General features: G+C 38.0%; 1 protein-coding gene across 1 annotated transcript in view; it reads right to left on the reverse strand.

The window, feature by feature from the left end:
- Nucleotides 1–22,761, reverse strand: part of WDR64 (WD repeat domain 64) — a 149,436-nt gene that overhangs the window by 17,810 nt on the left and 108,865 nt on the right. Inside the window, exons 15-21 of the mRNA XM_036121626.2 lie at nucleotides 21,169–21,342; nucleotides 15,019–15,149; nucleotides 12,193–12,294; nucleotides 11,055–11,124; nucleotides 9,798–9,834; nucleotides 8,921–9,060; nucleotides 7,180–7,285 (exon numbers count right to left, since the gene is read on the reverse strand). Coding sequence (XP_035977519.2) covers nucleotides 7,180–7,285; nucleotides 8,921–9,060; nucleotides 9,798–9,834; nucleotides 11,055–11,124; nucleotides 12,193–12,294; nucleotides 15,019–15,149; nucleotides 21,169–21,342 — 760 coding nt within the window. The remainder of the gene's footprint in view (nucleotides 1–7,179; nucleotides 7,286–8,920; nucleotides 9,061–9,797; nucleotides 9,835–11,054; nucleotides 11,125–12,192; nucleotides 12,295–15,018; nucleotides 15,150–21,168; nucleotides 21,343–22,761) is intronic.

The following is a 22,761-nucleotide window of genomic DNA, read 5'->3' on the forward strand; positions in this document are numbered from 1 at the left end:
AGATATCATGATATCTAAGCAGATACTACCCAGACCACCAAATTAATTTGACTTAGGCATTTATAACGGTAAATAAAATAGAATCTGAAAACCCAGAAATGAAAGAAAAAAATTTATATCCATTTTTATATGTAGGAATTCTGTATTGTTGAGCATACATGGCAACCTCATTATGAATTATTGTTGCCATGGATACTCAAAGTCCTTCTAGATGTCAGAGTAGATGAAATAGAAATGAATACGCCACTACGAAACGGAGTCCAAACCGTTACAGAGATAATCATTCTACAGTCCAAATGATAGTTACAAAACTAGATTTAAAAAAGCATCAAGGACTACATCTAGGCATATTCAGACAGTGGAATGAAATATTTAAGTATTGAGAGGACAACCATCAACCTACAATTCTGTACCTTGTGAAGTTGTCCTTTAAAAATGAAGGAGAGATACAGACTTTCCCAGACAAACAGAAACAAGCAGCCTTGCAAGAAATATTAAAAGAAGTTCTTGGGAAGCCTGGGTGGCTCAGTTGGTTAAGCGTCTGCCTTCAGCTGGGGTCATGATCCCAGAGTCCTGGGATCAAGTCCCATACTGGGATCCCTGCTCAACAGAGAGCCTGCTTCTCCCTCTCCTTCTGCCCCTTCCCCCTCCCCTGCTCATGCTCTTTCTCTCTCAAATAAATAAATAAAATCTTTAAAAAAAAGAAATATTAAAAGAACTTCTTTTTTTTAAGATTTTATTTATTTATTTGTCTGAAAGAGAGAGAGCAAGCACAAGCAGGGGGAACAGCAGACATAGGGAGAAGCAGGCTCCCTGCTGAACAAGGAGCCCAATATGGGACTTGATCCCAGGACTCTGGGATCATGACCCGAGCCGAAGGCAGACACTTAACCAACTGAGCCACTTAGGCATTCCCTAAAAGAAGTTCTTAAAAGAGAAGGAATATGATATAGGTAAGAAATTCAGATTTATATAAAGAAGAGCATAATAGAAGGAATAAGTGAAGATAAAGTAAAAACTAACAGCAGTTTATTTAAAGCAGTAACATCAACAATATATCTGACGATTGTAACTTATAGATACTTGAAATGAATAACAGCTATGACACAAGGGATGGGAGGGAGAAATTAGGAATACTTTGTTATTCTAAGGTATTATACTACCAGTGAGGTGGTGTAATGTTGTTTGAAAGTGGACATGAATTAGTTGTAAATGTATATTTCTAACTAGGGAAACCACTCAAAAAATTTAAAAAGATATATAATTGATAAGCTAAGAGAAAGTGGAATGATATAAAATGTTCACTTAAAACCACAAAAGGCAGAAAGAGAGTGAAAGACAAAACTAAGAACAAAAAACAAGGGTAACAAATATAAAATAGTAAGAAATATGATTGATATTAATTCAACTATACCAATAATCACTTTAGATGTCAACAGTCTAGTAAACCACTTAGACTGAGGTTGTCAGAATGGATTAAAAAACAATACCCAATTTCTATGTTGCTTACAGGAAGTCCACTTTATATGTAAGGACACATATAGATTAAAAGTAAAGGGATAGAGAAAGATTTACCGTGTTAGTGCTAATCAAAAGAAAGCAAGAGCAGCTATGTTTCAAACAGAAAAGACTTCAGAGTAAGAGAAAGTTAGCAGGGATAATTAGGGGCATTATATAATGATAAAGGGGTCAATTCTCCAAAAAGACCACACTCCTTAACATGTACATGCCTAACATCACAGTGTCAAGATATGTGGAGTGAAAACCGACAAAACTGCAAGGAGAAATAGATAATGTACTTTTATAGTTGGAAACTTCAGCACCCTTCTATGAGAAATTGACATGAGAAATGGACAGATCCAGCAGGCAGAAAATCAGTAAGGACATAGTTGAACTCAAAAACACCATCCGTCAACTAGATATAATTGATATCTATAGACTGCTGCATCCAACACATATTAATCTCAAACTCTCATGGAACATTCACCAAGATAGACCACATCCTGGACCATAAATTACACCTTAACAAATTTGAAATAATAGAAATCATACAATGAATGCCCTCAGACTATAATAGAATAAATTGGAAATCAATAAGAAAAAGAGAGCTGGAAAATCCCAGAATAAGTAGAGATGAAACAACATACTTCTAAATAATAGATCATAGAAAAAAATCTCAAGAGAAATCTTTAAATAATTTGAACTAAATAAAAATGAAAATATGACATCAAAATTTCAGGGAAGCAGCAGAAACAGTGCTTACAGGGCAATTTATATGCACATGTTAGAAAAAAAAGATCTAAAATCTAAGCTTCCACTTTAGGACTAGGTAAAAAAGAGCAAATTAATCCAAAGTAAGCAGAAGGAGAGAAATAATAAAAATCAGAGCAGAAATCAATGAAACTGAAAATAAGAACTCAATAGAGAAAATCAACGAAACCAAAAGCTGTTTTTTTTTTTCAGGATTTTATTTATTTATTTGACAGAGAGAGAGAGAAGAGAGAGAGAGCATGTGAGAGACCACAAGCAGGGGGAGGGGCAGGACCCTGGGATCATGACCTGAGCTGAAGGCAGACACTTAACCGACTGAGCCACCCAGGTGCCCCCAAAAGCTGGTTCTTTAAAAAGATCAATAAAATTGAAAAACTTCTAGCCAGGCTAACTAAGAAAAAAAAATATCAGGGGAATTGAGAGGATAATAAAGAAATACTATGAATTCTATGCCCACAAATTTAATAACCCAAATGAAATGGACCATTTCCTTGAAAGACACAATCTGCCAAAACTCACACAAGAAGAAATAGGTAATCTGAATAGGCCTATATTATTATTATTTTTTTTTTTAAAGATTTTCTTTATTTATTTGAGAGAGAGAGTGAGAGAGAGAGAGAGCACAAGACGGGGGAGCGGGAGAGGGAGAAGCAGACTCCCCACTGAGCAGGGAGCCCGATGTGGGACTCGATCCTGGGACTCCAGGATCATGACCTGAGCCGAAGGCAGTCGCTTAACCAACTGAGCCACCCAGGCGCCCCTGAATAGGCCTATATTATTAAAGAAATTAAAGTAATTAATAATATTCCCAAACAGGAACCACTAGGTCAAAATGGGTTTAATGGTGAATCCAGCACACATTTAAGGAAGAAATCTTACCAATGCTCTACAAACTCTTCCAGAATATAGAAGCAAAAGGGAATATTTCTTAACTTATTCCATGAGGCCAGCACATCTTAATACCAAAACCAGACAAAGATATTATAAGAAAATTATTAACCAATAGCTCTTATGAACATAGATGTAAAAACCCCCAACAAAATATTAACAAATTGAATCCAAGAGGTATTAGCTCAGGTCATGATCCTGGGATTGAGCCCAGAGTTGGGCTTCATACTGAGCATGGAGCCTGCTTAAGATTCTCTCTCTCTCTCTGCCCCTACTCCCCCACCCCTTCTCGTGTTCTTTCTCTAAAAAAAAAAAAAAAAAAAAAGAATTATATGCAATGGCCAACATTTAAAAATCAATTAATGTAATCCGTCACATCAACAGGCTAAAGAAGAAAAATCACATGATCACATCAATAGATACAGAAAAAGCAGTTGACAAAATTCAACACCAATTCATGATGAAAAAAATCTCAATTTAGATATAAACTTTATACCTTTCCCATACAAACACACACAAAAACAAACAAACCTGCTCAAAACAACTGTAAGGGTAACATGTATAACTATAAAACTAGAAGAAAATCTAAATGAACTTAGGTTTGGCAATGACTTTTTAGATACAACATCAAAGTCACAATCCATGAGCAAAATCAATGATACGCTGGACTTCATTAAAATTGAAAACACCCAGGGTGCTTGGGTGGTTCCATCGGTTAAGCATCCAACTCTTGATTTTGGCTCAGATCATGATCTCAGGGTCCTGGGATCAAACCCCGAGTCAGTCTCCTCCCTCAGTGGGGAGTTTGCTGGAGATTCTCTCTCTCTCTCTCTCTCTCTCTCTCTGTCTGCCCCCTCCTCCATGCTCTTTCTCTCTCAAATAAATAAATAAATCTTTAAAAAATTGAAAAGTTCTGCTCTGCCAAAGATACTGTCAAGAGAACAGAAAGACAAGCCACAGACTGGGAGAAAATATTTGTGAAAGGCATATCTGATAAAAGACTCTTATCCCAAATATACCAAGAACTCTTAAAGTTAACATTAAGAAAATAAACAACCTGATTAAAAAATGGGCAAAAGATCTGCACAGATCCCTCACCAAGAAAATATATAGATGGCAAAAAAGTGTATGAAAAGATATTCCACATTTTATGTCATTAGAGAAATGCAAGTTAAAACTACAAGGAGATACCATTACAAGCCTTTTAGAATGGCCCAAATCCAAAACATTGAGAACACCAAATGCTAATGTGGATGTGGAACAACAGGGACTCTCATTCATCTCTGGTGGGAATGCCAAATGGCACAGCTGTTTTGGAAGACAGTTTGGCAGTTTCTCACAAAATTAAACATACTCTTACTATATGATCCAGCATTGTGCTCCTTGGTATTTACCCAAAGGCACTGAAAACTTTTTTCCACACAAAAACATACACACAGCTATTTATAGCAGCTTTATTTATTATTGCCCAAACTTAGAAGTAACCAAGATGTCCTTCAGTAGGTGAATGGATAAATAAACTGTGGTATATCCAGACAATGGAATCTTATTCAGCACTAAAAAGAGATGAGATATCAAGCCATGAAGAGACATGGAGGAAACTTAAATGAGTATTTCTAAGTAAAAGAAGTCTGAAAAGGCTATATACTCTATGATTTCCAATATGATGTTCTGTAAAAAGCAAAACTGTGGAGGCAATAAAAAGATCAATAATTGCCAGAAGTTAGGGAGGAGGGAAGGAAGAATAGGCAGGACAAAGGGGATTTTTATTGAAACTACTCTATATGGTATTATAATGGTGGATGCATGTCATCAGACATTTGTCAAAGCCCATAGAATACACAACTCCAAGAGTGAACCCTAGTGTGAACTATGCACTTTGGATGACAATGATGTGTCATTGTAGATTCATCAGTTGTAACAAATGTACCACTCTGGTGCAGGATATTGAAAGTGGGGTAGGCCAGGGACGCCTGGGTGGTGCAGTCAGTTAAGCGTCAGACTCTTGTTTTAGGCTCAGGTCTGACCTCAGGGTCCTGAGATTGAGTGCCTCCATTGGGCTCCATGCTCAGCAGGGAGTCTGCTTGAGACTTTCTTTCCCTCTCCCTCTGCCCCAGCCTCCCTGCATGCACTCTCTCTCAAATAAATAAATAAATCTTAAAAAAAAAAAAGTGGGGGGAGGCTTCTGTTGGAGAGTATGAGGGCAGGATGTATATGGAAACTCTCTGTAATTTCCACTGAATTTTTCTGTGAATTTAAAACTGATCTAAAAAAAAAAAATAAAGGTGATTTAACAACAAAAAAGCAACAACTAATGATGTCTGAGAATGCCTGATTTAAAACAGTGACTAGACAGCAATCCAGATAGTTCTTTTAACATCTACCACAGCACAGAAAAAAGAAGCCTAAGGTCATAATCTAGAAGTCAACTTTAATTATAATATAGATGAAGCTGGATTGCATCCCAAACCCACCCAACTCTAGTTTTCTAGATCACAACAAAAAACACAAATCTCAAGAAATAGAAGGGTTATATGATAGTAGAGTGTTCCTTATTAGTAACCTTAATAGAGGTGTGGTCTGAGAATTCTGTAGATAATTTCAAATTTTAGTTCTATGTATTTTGCTAGAAAAAACATACCCCATAGTATGTAAAGTTAGTGCAAAAATATGCAGGCAAATATTTTTAAAAAGGAATACAATTTGCTTGACCTTAGATTTTTCTTCTGGATGGCTGTAAACAGAAACGATGATAGAAACTATGGAGATGGATATATAAAAGAGGCCAAGAATAAGGATATCGGAGTATAATAGGACAGGTGGTAAGCAATAAAGCCAGATAAAATAAAGATAACTTTAAACAAATGTTGTAAGGCTACTGATTATACTGAATATAAATATAAAAAATATTTTCTGTAATCTCAAGAAGACTGAAATAATTGGTGTTGAAAACTGGTTTGTTGTGACTTTTGTAAAATAAGTTTTGAAATGAAAACCATGTTCTTTAAAGAGAGGATGTAAAATTTAAATATTAATGTAACAGCAGTATCTGGATGCAAATCTCAAGATTACGTTAGCAAATGATAAGGGAAGGAGTGGGTGTAGAACAAAAGGAAAGGTAAAGTGGGCCAAGCTTTTGTTTAACCGAAAAGATGCTGTTTCAGTCTAAATTCCAACAAATTGGTTAAGTTTTTCTTCTTTTAACTTAAAAGTAAATAGTAAAATTTAAAAATGCATGCACACACACACACACACACACAATCTTTCAAAGTTGGGAGAGATGAAAAGAAAGAAAATTCAGGATTTATTCAAAAAATTAAAGAAAGTAAATAAAGCATTAAGAAAGAGAATTGCCAGGGCACCTGGGTAGCTCAGTCAGTTAAGCGTCCAACTCTTGGTTTCCGCTCAGGTCAAGATCTCAGGGTTGTGAGATCAAGCCCCACTTGGGGCTCTGCACTGAGCATGGAGCCTACTTAAGATTCTCTCTTGTTCTCTCCCTCTCCCTCTGCTTCTCCCCATGCTCTCCCACTCTCTCTAAATAAATAAATAAAATCTTTTTTAAAAAGAGAGAATTGTGTTACGAAAGGATTAAGACCAACTCTATGAGTTATAACAATCAATATGAAAGTCCCTTATTGAGAACAAATAATCCCTTTCCTAATTAATGCCATTACTCCCTTTAATAATGAAGATTAATGCAACATAACTCTTTCAAGATTAGAAATGAAAACTTTACATTCTTCCCAATATGTAGGGTGAGGGAATAGGTAGTCCTGTACCCCATTTAAAGATGGAAAAAAAATAGAATGTAGTGCTTTAAATAAGGAGCTGGGAATGGAATAGGTTCTCATGACATTCATTCATTGTTGTATTTATTCATCAAGCGATTCATAACACTCTCATGCTGAAGCATCCTTCTTTGTCTCTTGTCTCAATAAATGTCATGTATTGTCCTACTTCCATCTTTATATCATGTAGGTGGTGGACATACCCGTGGCTGACTCCCTGAGTATGACTCACCCACATTCCCGGTCAGAAGTACCCTGGTGCACGAATCCGTATATAGCGACGTCAGAGAAATGGCAGAATGTTTGGTGAAAGGCAGCATATTTTTCAGCAGTTTTCCCTGAATAAAGTATGATAATAAATTCTATAAAATATTAATACTGGAGTTGAATTTCTCTATAAATAATCCATCTAAAAATTATCTCTACTACTAGAATATGATTCTATTCCTTGTAATAAAAACAAACTGAAACTATTTGTAGGGACTTACTTCCTTGAAATGAAATATTCCTAAAGATGTAACAACTATGAATTAAGAACAACAGATTCTGATTATTACAGGCCACAGCTGTACTTGGGAGTTTTTCTTACACTTCCTATGACTGTTTCCATGCACTTCCTCAGACCTCTTTTTCAGGTACATGTTCTCCTTCTAAACAAACATTCCTGTAAGAGATCCAAATTCAGCAGATTGTTTTTCGGTGCCTAGGATAAGTCAGCACCAGGAAGGACTTCCACAGGCACCGTCTTAGAGAATAAACCTCCACACTTCTGAAGAAAGAATTTGCATCTGCTACTCATTTCCTGAGATTTACTTGGATCTAATCTTTTTTCTATTTCTCTCTCCTATTTCGGCATTGCTCCAATACCTCGATACTCTCAGGGAAAGTTATTAATAGTTCATATTTTCAAACCAAAGGTTTCCCACTGAGCACTAAGAGCTACAGATAGACTTGGAAGTTTTGTCCAGCAGAGATCTGTGCGTTCTGTGATGTTGGGTCTCACAGTCTGCCATACAAAACAGTTGCTCTTTCCTGGGTTTCCCACTTGCCTAACGATTTCGTCGTCACCAAGTCTACTCAAGATCCTTCCTTCTATCATGTCTGTCTTCCTAATTTTAAATTCCACCATCCTCTGCTCTAAGTCATTTTAAATCTTCTGGTAAATAAAAGTTATTTTTTCATTGTAAAATATTTAAGGACACACAGTACAATGTAATAACTTCTTCCAAAGGCTTGGATAACTAAAAATTTATAAATATTCAACATTTGAGGGTTCTTATATTCCTTTACTAGAATACATCATTAATATCCTCTAATATTATTTACATATCCAATGAAATATTTAATGGCATGTAATCATAGCTCAACCTAAAGAACAGAGAGATTAGGGATGCCTGCCTGGCTCAGTCCGTAGAGCATGTGACTCTTGATCTTGGGGTTATAAGTTAGATCCCCACGTTGGATATAAAGATTATTTAAAAATAAAATCTTTTTTTTTTAAGATTTTATTTATTTATTTGACACAGAGAGAGAGACAGAGAGAGAGGGAGAGAGAGAGGGAACACAAGCAGGGGGAGCGGGAGAGGGAGAAGCAAGCTTCCCACTGAGCAGAGAGCCCAATGTGGGGCTCGATCTCAGGACCCTGGGATCATGACCTGAGCTGAAGGCAGACGTTTAATGACTGAGGCACCCAGGCGCCCCTGAAAATAAAATCTTAAAAAAAAAAAAAAAGGAAAAGATAGATTTCAAATATTTAACTTAGCAGTTTTGACCTCTTGAGTTACAAAGTGGCCTACTGTGAAGTTTGAGTAGCACTTTCAGGGAGCAGGCTGCAAAACCAGCAATTTGGCTAGAAGGTTGAAAAATTCCAGAATTGGATGCTCTCTGGAACCTTAGAAGGCTAGGATTCATTCAGTACTACTTCTTATCTTTCTCATTCTCTGCTGCTCCAGGTAAACAATGGGCCCCATCACCTCCATAGTCCAAAAGCGAAGGTGTCCATCCTCATGAGCAGTGACAATGACAGGGGGCTGAGTATCAATTACATTGGTGCCCCCAGGTTGTTTTTTGTCCACCAGCTGTTGCTCTCCCGCTGTGACATCAGTTTTCTCACCTACAGAAAAGTTAATGAGCTACCGTGGGTGTTTGCAATACTTGGAATTCCAAATTTTATAGAACATAAAAGAGGAGGCAGGTAGGAAAACAGCAAACCAACACATTCTTTTCCCTAGAACATGTTTTTCAACCCCAGCGAACTTCACTCAAGGCAGAGAACAAAAAAGCATTAACAAATAGAATCCTGGATCACTGGAAAAGCCTAAAAAGTTAATTTTTGACCCTATTACAAAAACCTCTGCCCTGTATTTAACAGCTATAAGTCAATACACATCCAGTGTAAGTCTTACACATCCAAAATGGCTTATGAATCTAGTGTAAGTTTTAGGAAAATGGACAAAGACTAAGAAGCTCAGTAATGCATTGGATTTTTAAAAATCTAGAATTAGTATTTAAAAATGGAAATTCTGCCTCTTTGACTACAGAATCTTATACCTCAGCATTTAGTCACAAAAAGAATGTATGGTAGGGGCGCCTGGGTGGCTCAGTAGGTTAAGCATCCAACTCTTGACTTTGGCTCAGGTCATGATCTCAGGGTCCTGGGATCGAGCCCTGCATTGGAGTCTGCTTGTCCCTCTTTCTCTGCTCCTCCCCCCCTGACTCGTGCTCTCTCTCTCTCTCTCTAAAATAAATAAATAAAATCTATTTTAAAACAGAGAATATACTGTATTCTATAGCCTCAACTCCCTATTGCAAAGGAATTGTTACAAAGAAGAGACGTGATTTCATACTGACCTTTAACCTCATTGTCATGTATGCTCTGCTTGCTTCCCTGAATTAGGGGAGAAGACGAGAAAGTATTTCTATGACATTGTAAGGAAATGGGATATACTGGGTGAGTAGATTTTTCGGGGAAACTCACATGCCTTTTTTTTTTAATTTTTAATAATTGGAGTATAGTTGACACACAATGCTACGTTGTTGCTTTAGTTCTAGGTGTACAACATGGCAACTAGGCAAGTCTTTACCTTATGCTACACTCACCACATCTGTCCCCATACAACGCCATTCCCATACCATTTGACTATATTCTGTATGCTGTATCTTTTCTTCCTGTGACTTATTCATTCTACAACTGGAAGCCTGTCCCTCCCTCTCCCCTTCACCCATTTTGCCCATCCCCCATTCCCCTCCCCACTGGCAACCACCAGTTTGTTCTCTGTCAAATTTACATTTCTAAGCATTAGTTTTAAAGTTATTTTTGAATTAATTCTTCTGAAAAAAATGTATCGCAGAGATCGTCATGTTCACAAACAGGATATCTGCAATAACATTCTCCTGGCTCAGGTAGGGCATAATAATGAGAGTAATCACATGTGTAAAGCAAGCCATGTTCTTGGTGTATGTGATCTCTAATTCTCCTAGCAGCCCTGAGAGTTAGGCTTTGTTATTCCCTTTTTACTGACAAAGAAACAGAAACTCAGAGATTAGGTGATGTCTCTAAAGCTAATCAGAAAATAAAAGAAGCATTTGGACTGAAGTGTAAGTCTGTCTGACTCTTACATCCTTGTACGTTTATTCTTTTCAGGAAACTAGTGGTTATAAAACAAGTTTTGCAGTAAAAAGTTTCCTTTAAACAAAATCCTACTAGAGATGTAATGTGTAAAATCTATAAAACTGGGACTGAGAACAGAGTTTGAAAACCAGGGCATTAAAGGTGTGTTGTGAAATATGTGTGATACTTTTTAGCCAAAGAGATTGCCTAGAATTGCTTTATTATTTCAGAAATGTAAAAGTAGCACATGTAATTTATTATTTGTGAGTATGTGTCGATTATTTGCAGATATGAAAGCCTTGAAAATACGGGAAATAAAAGATGAATATAGTTTAGACATTGTTTTTTAGGATAACAAGTTTTTACATGCACATGTATACACAGAATTTTTCCACCTTGACCTTCTATCAAAGGAGGGGCTCAAATGGGACAAATCACTATTTTTTAATCAACACTGGGTGTAATGGGAAGATATACTCTTTCTATTCCTTGCTTACCTTGTTACTCTGTGAACCTTTACTAGAATCACATTGAGACGAAGAGCACACGGAATCCTGACTCGATCTCCTACAAGGAGAGGGAGGAAGCCCAAGGAAGGAAAGTTAAGATATTCCATCACACCCAAAGTGTGCTCTTCTCTGCTTTAATTTCAGTAGGTTGTTTCTTTCAACATCTGTGCGTACTGAGCCACTTCTTTAAGACACAAATCACACCTTATGTCTCATGTTACAACGTTCATCTGTCCGGTATTGGTAGATACTGTTGGGGAGCCTTGGTAATTAAGATTTATTGTTGCCTGGGTCTGGGAAATAACATTCTGCCCAATCCCAAAGCTCAGGCTAGATTTAGTCCTGGAAGCTGATATTTAAATGGCAGGAAGCGAGTTGGAGGCGGGCACGTGGGAAGCCTGGCTAATTTCTGCTCTTATGGTATCCAGTCCTGGCCTGGTCCGCCTCGGCAGTGCTCTGCTAGAATGGGCTGGAAAGTGGCTTAGGTTCTGGTGCAGGTGTCGATATGGAACAAGTGTTCAAAAATAGTCTCAATAAGGCAATTTCAAGTCAAGTGGTAGGGAAGGTGCTATATTGCTGGCTCACTGCTGCTTTTGATTTCTTCCCAGAGATATGTTTGCTATAACATGTTGCCTGAAAATCAGAGTTTTCAAACATATCTAAAGAGGAAAAATAACTTTTCCTAAATATTTAATAAACAATGCCCTGCTGCCTCAGAAAGGGATGGAGACAGCTCAGTTTCAGTAGATGTCATATGACACCTGCTGCGGTGGATCTTTCACATTTGCCCAGCAAGTTCTTCCTTCTGCTTTATGTCAGTGCTCATAGAATTAGATTTTGGCCACAGTGTGGTCAAGTGAGCATTTTCTATCTCTTCTACTGGTGTAGAAATTGTTGTGAGGCTGGGGTGGTAAGGGAAATTAGGACACCCCACAGCAAATCAGATCCCTAGGGACCACCCACTTACAAAAGACAACAACAGGGAAGAAAGCTTAAGCCAAGTAGTGCACCCAACTTATGTCTTCCCTCAGTTGTACCTTCCTTAGTTCTGGGATAAATAGAACTCTTTTTACATCGCCCACATGCATCCCAGACAGTATTTCTTGATCAGTAAGTACTGAGTTACCTTGCACATTCAGGGGATCGAAAGAGGAACAGTATGTTGTTAATTCTAAAGCGTTTGGGATCCAAATCAGGATCCACAGTGAAGCAATCTTCAGGTCTGTACCTGGAAGTAAACACACATTCACATAATAAACACAAGTTAGGCAACTTACACTACTTATATCATACATCCCATGCAGAGCTAATCAACTCCTGCAACATTGATACTATCAAACATGAAGAGAAAACCCAAAGGTATAGAGTTGGAACCTATCTTCCTGATGAGGCCCTGTGTAACAACATGACCATTCAGTGTTTAAAAGTCTTTTAATCCAAAATGAAATAAAATAAAAATAAATAAATAAATAAATAAATAAATAAATGCTTTTTGTCCAATTAGCTGGTCTAGTCAGCCTAATTATAGGTCAGAATGGGCTTATATATAGCCTCCTCAAAGTTTCAGAAAGTTTAAAGAATAGAATTTTACTCTTTGAGTAAGTCAAGTGACAAATTTGAATAAAACAGGGCTACTAACCTCAAGGAGCTTAAAATTGAGTGAAGAAGACAAGCTGGTAATTCAGTGATTATACAATTCTAGTTGCTCATCTCCCATTGACCCAGCTTCCAACGAACCATACACCATTCTGGGCTGGTTCCTGGGAGCACAGTGATAGTCCCTAAACTGCCTAGACTGGTACTTCATGTTGGCTCCTAAAGTCACACAACATTTTTTACTGAAAATAGATCTTGTAGCAGAACGTTCCTTTTCTTTAGTGGAAATTGCCTCTGCTAATTTGGACTGATAAGTGATGGAGGAAGCTCCTGGGGAGTGAAGCAAGCTCTGAAGAAGGGCCTTTGAGCTTGAGGACGTGTGGAGCTCAAACTTTTTGGATACTTCTGTTGTGTGGATGAGCCACACCGTTAGTAATCAGCAAGAACAAATTTCCAGTTTGGACCCAAAAAATGCATGAGGCTTTGAACAGGAAGAGAAAAGCTATTTCTCCTGACTGGTGAAGGGATCTTAGGCAAATTTGAGGTAGAGGTAGTGATGGCTTCCAACATCAATATGGAAACCACCTTCAACTTTAGAGCCTATTTAAGCTGGGCCCAAATTACATTAGACAGTTCTGTACTAAATTGTATGTTTTGCAAAATGCTAAGGAGATTTGTATAATCATCTTCGCATGGGAAGGGAATACAATGTATGGCTCACTATACTGTTATTTTTCTCTGACTGGGTGTTGGGTTTGCATGCATCTCTTGGCAAAATGCCTAGCCCTTCCTTCAAGTTGGGAACATCCTCAGGGGAGCTTCCCTCTTTATGCTGTGGTAGCATGACTGCTTTAATAAGAGGGTAAAGAACTGATCAGTGCATATTGATATTGATCAAGTGGCAAGTATACTGTCATGAGAAAGCCCAAGGGCAAGTGTTGAAAGGGACGAATGGAAGGAGGACAAGAATTCTAGGGGGAGTTCCGAAGAGAACATGGGGCTGAGGCACAGAAGAAGGGGTCTGCAGAAAAAGCTAATTCAACTAAAGGTCCAAAGGAGAATCAATCCAGAGTCTGAAGAAGAAAGGAGTATGTCCTCTCAAAAGTTGGTTAAAAGTAATGACTCAGACTTAGACTGGAAAGGGGCGTGGAGTCCAGGTGGACCAGGAGTACATAAGGCACTGTAAGTCAAGAGGCAGAGATGTCTTCTGCATTTTCCTCTTTTCCCTTGTCCTTTCTGACTCTCTTCTCCCTTTTTATACCTCTTTCCTTTCTCTGAATGCTTAGATAGACTTGATTTTATTTTTATTCATTCATTAAAGTTCTTGACCATCTTGTACTTCAAAGTACAAAATTACAAATTCCCCTTGACATAGGATGTTCACACAAGGCCCTTGCTTATAGCCCAATTAGACAACTGCAGAGAGCTTATTATTTATGACCCATCCATAGCAAAAAATACAATGCTATGTTATTTCCTTTACAACCAATAGTAAGAACATTTAGAAATGGTTAGCAGGGGGGCACTTGGGCGACTCAGTCAGTTAAGCATTAGACCCTTGATTTCATCTCAGATCATGATCTCAGGATTGTGAGACCGAGCCCCAAGTCCGGTTCCAAGCTCAGTGGGGAGTCTGCTTGAGATTCTCTCTCCCCTCCCCCACTTCATGTGTGCGTGCACTCTCTCTCTCTCTCTAAAAAAAAAAAGAAAGAAAAAAAGAAAAAAAGGGATATCAGAGAATGGGTAAAGCTTTTGGCCGTGGGTACAGGGCAAATTTAATTGGTTGATATTGATTTATTTAATTGCATATGCACTGAACATGTTGCAGTGGTGAATAAAGAGTAAAACCCACCTAGAATGCCACTTACCATTTGACTTTGGTGACTGAATAGATGGTGGTGTCATTGGGAATATAGGAAGAGGAGATACATGGGGGAGGGGTAGACTGGGACAAAGTTTTGGGCTTTAAGGGTGTTATTGGTGACCCAGATGGTAACTGCCAGATATGTGTGTTTAAAGCTCTAGGGAGATTAGTTTTTAAAGCATGTATTTTAACTTTTTTTTGAGCGTATAAATTTGGACAAGATCCCACATGAAAGCATGTGCTAGAGTGAGAAGAGTGAAAGTCAAAGCACTTGGGAATATGAATACTTAAGGTTTATCTTATTCATATTATCCTGGGATTTGGACATGCAGAACAAATCTCATGAATGCAACTTCCAGAAAAGTCTCTCTTGAGAGTTATCACCACTGGTATGTCACTGTTATTTATTGCTTTTTAAAAAAAGTATTGAATATTACTTTGGCTCTATTGCAGTACAACTTTTAAATTGTTTAAGAAAAAGATGTGACTTACAATTCTTTGACAGTAGAGTTTACAAAATTCCATAAGATAATCACACCATTTAAGGTTCCAGCAGCTATCAAATTATATCCTTCTACTTGCAATAAATCAATGCAGTTCACTTCCATGCTGATGGCAGAACTCTGAAGAAGGAAGGAAACAGACTCATGGACCATCATGAACACAGTATCTAACCATAGTACAAATGTTATTGTGTACACTTTGTTAGTCTATCATTAAAACCAAATGTCATATTATGATTTTTTTGTTACTTAAAATTACTATTACTAATTACCATGAAATTTAGTAAAATAGAGTTAGTTTTGCATTAAAGTTTTTTAACTTGTTGAATTCATTAAAATAACAAAATATACTCTTCCATCTACTTGGCTCCTTCCTCTCAGCCTTGACTTATTCTTCCTTGACCAACCAACCGTGAGATCACCTTGCCATCCTTCTATTCCCTTCAAACTTCTTGAAAATCTTCTGCATTGGCTGATTCTCCTTATTGACCTCCTTTTCACTCACCATTTGGCTTCTGCTCCATAGTACACAATGAAAACCTTTTCTTTAAGATTCATTTATTTGAGAGAGAGAGAGAGTGAGAGCACACGAGCAGAGGGAGGGGCAGAGGGAGAGGGAGAGGGAGAATCTCAAGCAGACTCCTGCTGAGTGCAAAGCCTGAGGCTGGGCTTGATCCCAGGATCCTGAGCTGAAATCAAGAGTTCGACACCCAACCAACTGAGCCACCCAGGTGCCCCTGTGAAAACTTTTTCTATTTATCACTAAGCACTTCCTTCCTTCCTTTCCTTCCTCCCTTCCTTTCCTTTCTTTCTTTTTCTTTCTTTCTTTCTTTCTCTTTCTTTCTTTCTTTCTTTCTTTCTTTCTTCCTTCCTTCCTTCCTTCCTTTCTTTCCTTTCTTCCTTTCTTTCTTTCTTTCTTTCTTTCTTTCTTTCTTTCTTTCTTCCTTTCTTCCTTTCTTCCTTTCTTCCTTTCTTCCTTGATCCTATTCATTTATTTGAGAGAGAGAGCACAGAGGGGTAGGGAGAGGGAGAAGCAGACTCCCCACTGAGCAGGGAGCCCAACCCCAGGACCCAGGATCATGACCCAAGCTGAAGGCAGATGCCCAACTGAGTGAGCTACCCAGGCACCCCATCCCTAAGCACTTTCTATTGCTAGTGCTATTTGGCAGTTTTTAATTGTCTTGCTTCAAGTATTTGTTGGGCACCTGCTGTTAGGCTCCTGAAATACAAAGTCAAATAGAATGTCTGTGACCTGGAGAAACTTATAATATAATGAAAGTATTAAGACAAAGTACTGTACAATTTAAAAGTGCTATATTGGAGGCAGACTCAAGACTTTATAGGAACATAGAAGAGTGACATCTAAATAAGATTAAAGGTCTGTTATACAGATGGCCAACAGGCACATGAAAAGATGCTCAACATCACTAATCATCAGGGAAATGCAAAAACCACAATGAGATATCACCCCACACCAGTTAGAATGGCTAAAATCAAATGACAAGAAATAACAAGTGTTGGTGAGTATGTAGAGAAAAGGGATCTTCGTGCATTGTTGGTAGGAATGTAAAGTGGTGTAGCCACTGTGGGAAATAGTATGGAGGCTCCTCAAAAAATTTTAAATAGAACTACCATATGATCCAATAATCCAACTACTGGGTATTTACACAAAGAAAACAAAAACATTAATTTGAAAAGATATATGCATCTCATATGTTTACTGCAGCATTATTTACAATAGCCAAGATATGAAAGCTACCTAAGTGTCCATCAATAGACAAGTGGATAAGGATGTGGTGTACACTCACACACACACAAAACATACACAGGAATATTACACAGCCGTAAAAAGCATGAAACTTGCCATTTACAATGACATGGATAGAACTACACAGTATTATGCTAAGGGAAATGTCAGACAGAGAAAGACAAATACCATATGATTTCACACATATGTGGAATTTAAGAAACAAAATGAATGAGCAAAGGAAAAAAGAGAGAGAGACAAACCAATAAAGAAACTCTTTTTTTTTTTTTAAAGATTTTATGTATTTATTTGATAGAGAGAGAGAGACAGCATTATCAGGGGGAGCGGGAGAAGCAGGTTCCCCACCGAGTAGGGACGCGATGTGGAGCTCGATCCCAGGATCCCGGGATCATGACCGGAGCTGAAGGCAGACGCTTAACTGACTGAGCCACCCAGGCGCCCCAACAAACTCTTAACTATAGAGAACAAACTGCTGGGGAGAGGAGGTTGTGGAGGGATGGATGAAACAGGTGGTGGGGATTAAAGAGTGTACTTGTCGTGAGGAGCACTGGGTGATGTAGGGAAGTGTTGAATCCCTATATTGTACAACTGAAACTAATATAACACTGGATGTTAACTCTACTGGAATTAAAATTTTAAAAAGGATGGGATCATGCCATTTGAGAAAACATGCATGGACCTAGAGGGTATTATGCTAAGTGAAATTAAGTCAGATTGAGAAAGACAAATACTATATGATCCCACTCAGAAGTGGAATCTAAAAAAACAAATAAACAAAAAGCAGAATTGAACCTATAAATACAAAGAACAAACTGATGGTTGCCAGAGGGGAAGGAAGTGAGAGGTTGGGCAAAATGGGTGATGGGGAGAGGGAGACACAGGCTTCTAGTTATGGAATGAGTAAGTCATGGGAATAAAAGGCACAGCATAAGGAATAGAGTCAATGATACTGTGATAGCAATGTATCGGGACAGATGCTAACTACACTTGCAGTGAACATAACATAATGTATAAACTTCTGAAATCACTAAGTTGTACACCTGAAATGAATGCAACATTGTGTGTCAGCTATACTCAAATTTTAAAAAATGATTACAATTCTTGTCACTCTCAATTGCTCTCTCCTTCCTGAAACTTCTTACTCTACTTACCAGACTCCTAATTTTGCTTGTGTCCATGTGATCTTCTCTTTTCTGTTTCCTACTTGATCCCCTCTTACTCTGCCGATCTGTTAGATATTAATATACTGAGGGTTTACCTCTATCCCATTTGCTTTTTCTTTTTTCCAACTCCTTTTGGGCAATCTTGTCCCCTGTGTTTTAATAATCATCTCAATCTCAATGCCCTAATAATCTAGTCAGTCCCCTCCCATAAGCTTCAGGGTTGTATATTTAATAACTAAGAAATTTTTTTACAGGTATCTCTAAGTTAATATGTATAACTTCTTGCCTCCTTCCAGCACGTTATTTCATTCTATTCTATAGCTCACTGGTAGCACCACGTCCCAGTCCATCATTCAAGTTAGCTCCACGCTGTCCTTGATGCTCTCCTTTCTCTTAGGATCCTCCTCTCTCAACTGCATGACATCAAGCCCTAATTAGCAAAGGCCAAGTGCTGCTACTTTTGCCACCAAAATATTGTTTGAAACCTCTCCTTCCGCCATCCTCACTGTCATGGCCTTATGTCCCTCAACTAAAACAGTGGATCACTGCCTGAATCTTCTGCCTGCAATCTTGTCCCATTCAAAACTGTCATCGAGGGGCGCCTGGGTGGCTCAGTCGTTAAGCGTCTGCCTTCGGCTCGGGTCATGGTCCCAGGGTCCTGGGCTCGAGCCCCACATCGCGCTCCCTGCTCAGTAGGAAGCCTGCTTCTCCCTCTACCACTCCCCCTGCTTGTTATTTCCTCTTTCACTGTCAAATAAATACACAAATAAAATCTTAAAAAAAAAACAAAAACCTGTCATGGAAGCAGCATCATAGATGCTACCCACAACACCAATCTGATTATGCCATATCTCATTTGAAGCCCCTCACTGGTTTTCCATTTCTTATACGAGATTCAAGTGCCTTAACACCGTGAGCACAATCCAGCTCCTAGCAATCTGTCCATCTCCATCTTCCCTCACTCCCTGTCTTCCTTCAGCCACAGTCACCTTTGTGACATTTTTCATTTTATCTCCTTCACTTGGCATTCACTTTGTCTTCTGGACTCCCCCTAGAAACTTCCTATCTGGGCCGAGCTAAGTCTTGGTAATTCTTTCTGACCTAATGATCAACTAGTTTTAGGACCCTCGTCTGGCCTAACCCTCCAAGCTCTCTGCTGGGTTGCCATCGTGCAGTAGAACAGGTACCACACCTCAGTAATCTTCGCATTCCCGGGGCTAAGAACAATGCATGCTGCATAGCAGGTATTCAATAAACAGTGCTTCCTAAATGGAAGAGTTTTAGAGAAACAGAATTTCCATGCACAACCCAATTTGTTCCCCCAAGTGACTTTTGCAGACTTTCCATCTATAGAGTAACTTTAAAATATGTTGCAAAAAAGAAGTGCTATAAATGCTCATTATGATACATACAAAACATAAGGGCTCAAAATTCAAAGATAATATACATTTTTATTATAATCCTAAAAGGCACTTTCATTTATTACTTCAATAATTTATTACAGCAGTTCTTCCTTTTTTTTTTCCAAAGCAAGCGTTATTCATTACCCATATAATAACTTGCCAAATTCATCACATCTGGCTCACTGTGCATTAATCATCGTCCTGTTTTTATTAGCTCCTAACAAGGAACATAGAACCGAACCCAGTGTTTCCAGTTGTGGGGAGTTGGAAGAAATGGACTAGAATGACTGTTTAAGGAGATGCATTCTGTTCTTTCAGCTTTGGCACACATTATGTGATGATGTTATCATGACCTAGTCACTGTATATTTTGATTTCAAATCCTTTAACAAACAATGAAACCTACTTATGATTTAAACTAACTATGAATGGACTTGGAATTGCAGTGCTAAATTAACATTTAAATTTGAGGGAATTACAATCTCTCTCCATACTATGATAAAATAATAGTTTCCAGGGTCGCCTGGGTGGCTCAGGAGGTTAAGTGACTGACTCTTGGTTTCGGCTCAGATCATGATCTCAGGGTTGTGACATCAAGCCCCATGTGGGCTCTGCGCTCAGTGGGGAATCTGCTTGAGATTCTTTCCCTCTTCCCCTCCCCTCACTCCTGCTCTCTCTCTCCCTTTCTCTAAAATAAATATATAAATCTTAAAAAAAATAGTTTCCAAATTCTTTGAAACAAGCTATACTATTCTCTCTTAAATTACATTTGTTTCAGTAATGACAGGGGTGAAAAACAAGACTTTTTAAAATTGCTTCCTCTGTAATTTGTGGTTTCTTGCATTCTTTAGTTTCTGACCACTTCTCTTTGTAAAAACTGAAAAGTAAGAATGGCTTGAGCTAATATTAGAGTAAGCAAATAAGGTGGATAAAGTCTCAAAAAAAATCGATTGACCTAAATTTTTACGGGAACAAAGAGGACAGCTTCCTTATTTCTCTGTTCTTCAGCCTGAAACATGCCACACACTTCACCCCTCAGGTGTGAACACAACCTCCAGCCACACTGAGTAGATATAAAGTGTCTCACAAGAAATCTTACAGATTTTAAATTAATTTATCTATTTTTTGAAAGAGAGACAACCAGTCATTTTGTGAATCCTGATGGAAGTATATGACAGCATCTATGGAGTCTTATTAAAATAAAACCAAAGCTCATGCAGTGAAGCCAGGTTAGAGGAAGTACACACAGAACTAAAATTACACCAGAAGGATGCAATCAGCAAAATATAGAAAATGTAAAACTATGGCACCAACTCTCCAGTATCTTCAATAAATAAATAGCAAGGGAAGAAGAGAGAAATGGAAAGATATTTACAGATTAATAGAGATTTAAGACTTCACTAAATGCACCAATGGACCTTTTTTGGATCCTTGCAAACTATAAAAAAATATGAGGCAATCTAGGAAATTTGAACACTGTGTGATGACATTAAGGACTTCTTAAAAGTTATTTTAGAAAAGATCTTTAAAAATAATGGTGTCATGCCGTTTTTTTGAGTCATTATCATGTAGGGATACATACTGAAATATTTAGGGATGAAATGGCACAACATCTGGGATTTGCTTCAAAATAATTCTTTTGTGGTGGTCGTGGGAAGTGGTAGGAATAAAAAGGAGTAAGTTTGGCCATGCACACACAATCTCTGAAGCTGCGTGCTAGTATGTATAAGTTCAACACATTATTTTCTCTACTTCTGTATAATTTTCCCTAATAAAAAGGAAAAAAAAACAAGAAATGAAACTTACATTAACATGTTGAGAAAAGTTTTTCTCTACTAGCTCAACATCTGGGAAAGGAATACGCATGCTCCTATGTTTAGGAGATGTCCTCAGATGCACAGTGTGATTCACGTCTTGTAGGAAAGGCATGACATTGGGCAGCTCCCATATCACCACAAGATACGCATCCTCTTCCTTACCCTTCAATAGAAATACAGTGAGTACATGAAAAAATTCAATTAGCTATTTTATTTTATTTTATTTTTTTTTTTTTTTAAAGATTTTATTTATTTATTTGAGAGAGAGAATGAGAGAGAGAGAGCATGAGAGGGGGAGGGCCAGAGGGAGAAGTAGACTCCCCGCTGAGCAGGGAACCCGATGTGGGACTCGATCCCGGGACTCCAGGATCATGACCTGAGCCGAAGGCAGTCGCTTAACCAACTGAGCCACCCAGGCGCCCCAATTTTGAGCTGTTTTAAAGATACAGAGAAAAATAGAACATACAAAGATGTACTGACCACCTGGGTATCAAGGTGGTGGATACATCATTATCAAATTATCATTATCATGATCAAATCTTAAGCCCTGTCTAGCCCTCTTTAAAATAGTTCCTGTTTCTTATTCCTCCCCAGAGACCATTATTAACCTAAATATGGTGTTAGTTATGAAAATCCTAATATTTCTACATAAATTTATACATGTATTCTACATATGCATATATCATATATTGTTATACGTATATACATGTACATCGTACATATGTAACAATATTGCTGTCCGGCTTTTTTTAAGGAGGGGAGGGGCGGAGGAGAGGGAAAGAAAGAATCTCAAGCAGGTTCCATGCGCAGCACAGAGCCTGACACGGGGCTCGATCCCACAACCCTGAGATCATGACCTGAGCCATAATCAACAGTCGGATGCTTAACTGACTGAGCCACCCAGGCGCCCTGATTTTAGGCTTTTTACCTTTTTATAAATATTATCAAACTGCATGAATTCTTCTTTAACTTTCTTGTTCACTTAACATTATATTTTGGAGATTTATATAAATTATTACATGGAACTCTAGTTATTTATTTTTAACTCCTTTATAGGATTGTAAGAATTTATTGTACAATTTCTTTATCCAGTCTTCTACTGCTAGGGTGTTGAGGTTGCTGCCAATTTTCACTGCTTGTTTTTATGGACAGGTGTCATGGTTTCTACAGCATATGCCTGGAGTAGAACTATTAAATTGTAAAGATATGCAATTATTGACTTGACTAGATGCTACCAGTGGTTCTTCAAAGTAGTGTTATCCTTTTTCACCCCCATGAGAATTAGATGTTTTCCTTTCTTCACATTCTTGCCAACACTTGGTTTAAATTGATTATTATTTTTTTTTCTTATGATGGGTATAAAATGGGATATTAAAAAGTAAAATTTTAAATGTATTGATTATATTAGTCACATTTTCCTAATTTAGTGAGCTGAACATTTTTCATGTGTTTGTGAGTCATTTGGGTTTTCTTACCTGTCTTTGTCCATTTTCCTCTTGGGCTGTTTTTCTTCTGGATTTGTGGGATTTATTTAGCAATTCTGTTTCCTAATACTTTCTTGTTTACCTGGGACACAGTATGT

This window comes from Halichoerus grypus, chromosome 7 (genome assembly GCF_964656455.1).
Source record: "Halichoerus grypus chromosome 7, mHalGry1.hap1.1, whole genome shotgun sequence".
Classification (NCBI taxonomy): domain Eukaryota; kingdom Metazoa; phylum Chordata; class Mammalia; order Carnivora; family Phocidae; genus Halichoerus; species Halichoerus grypus.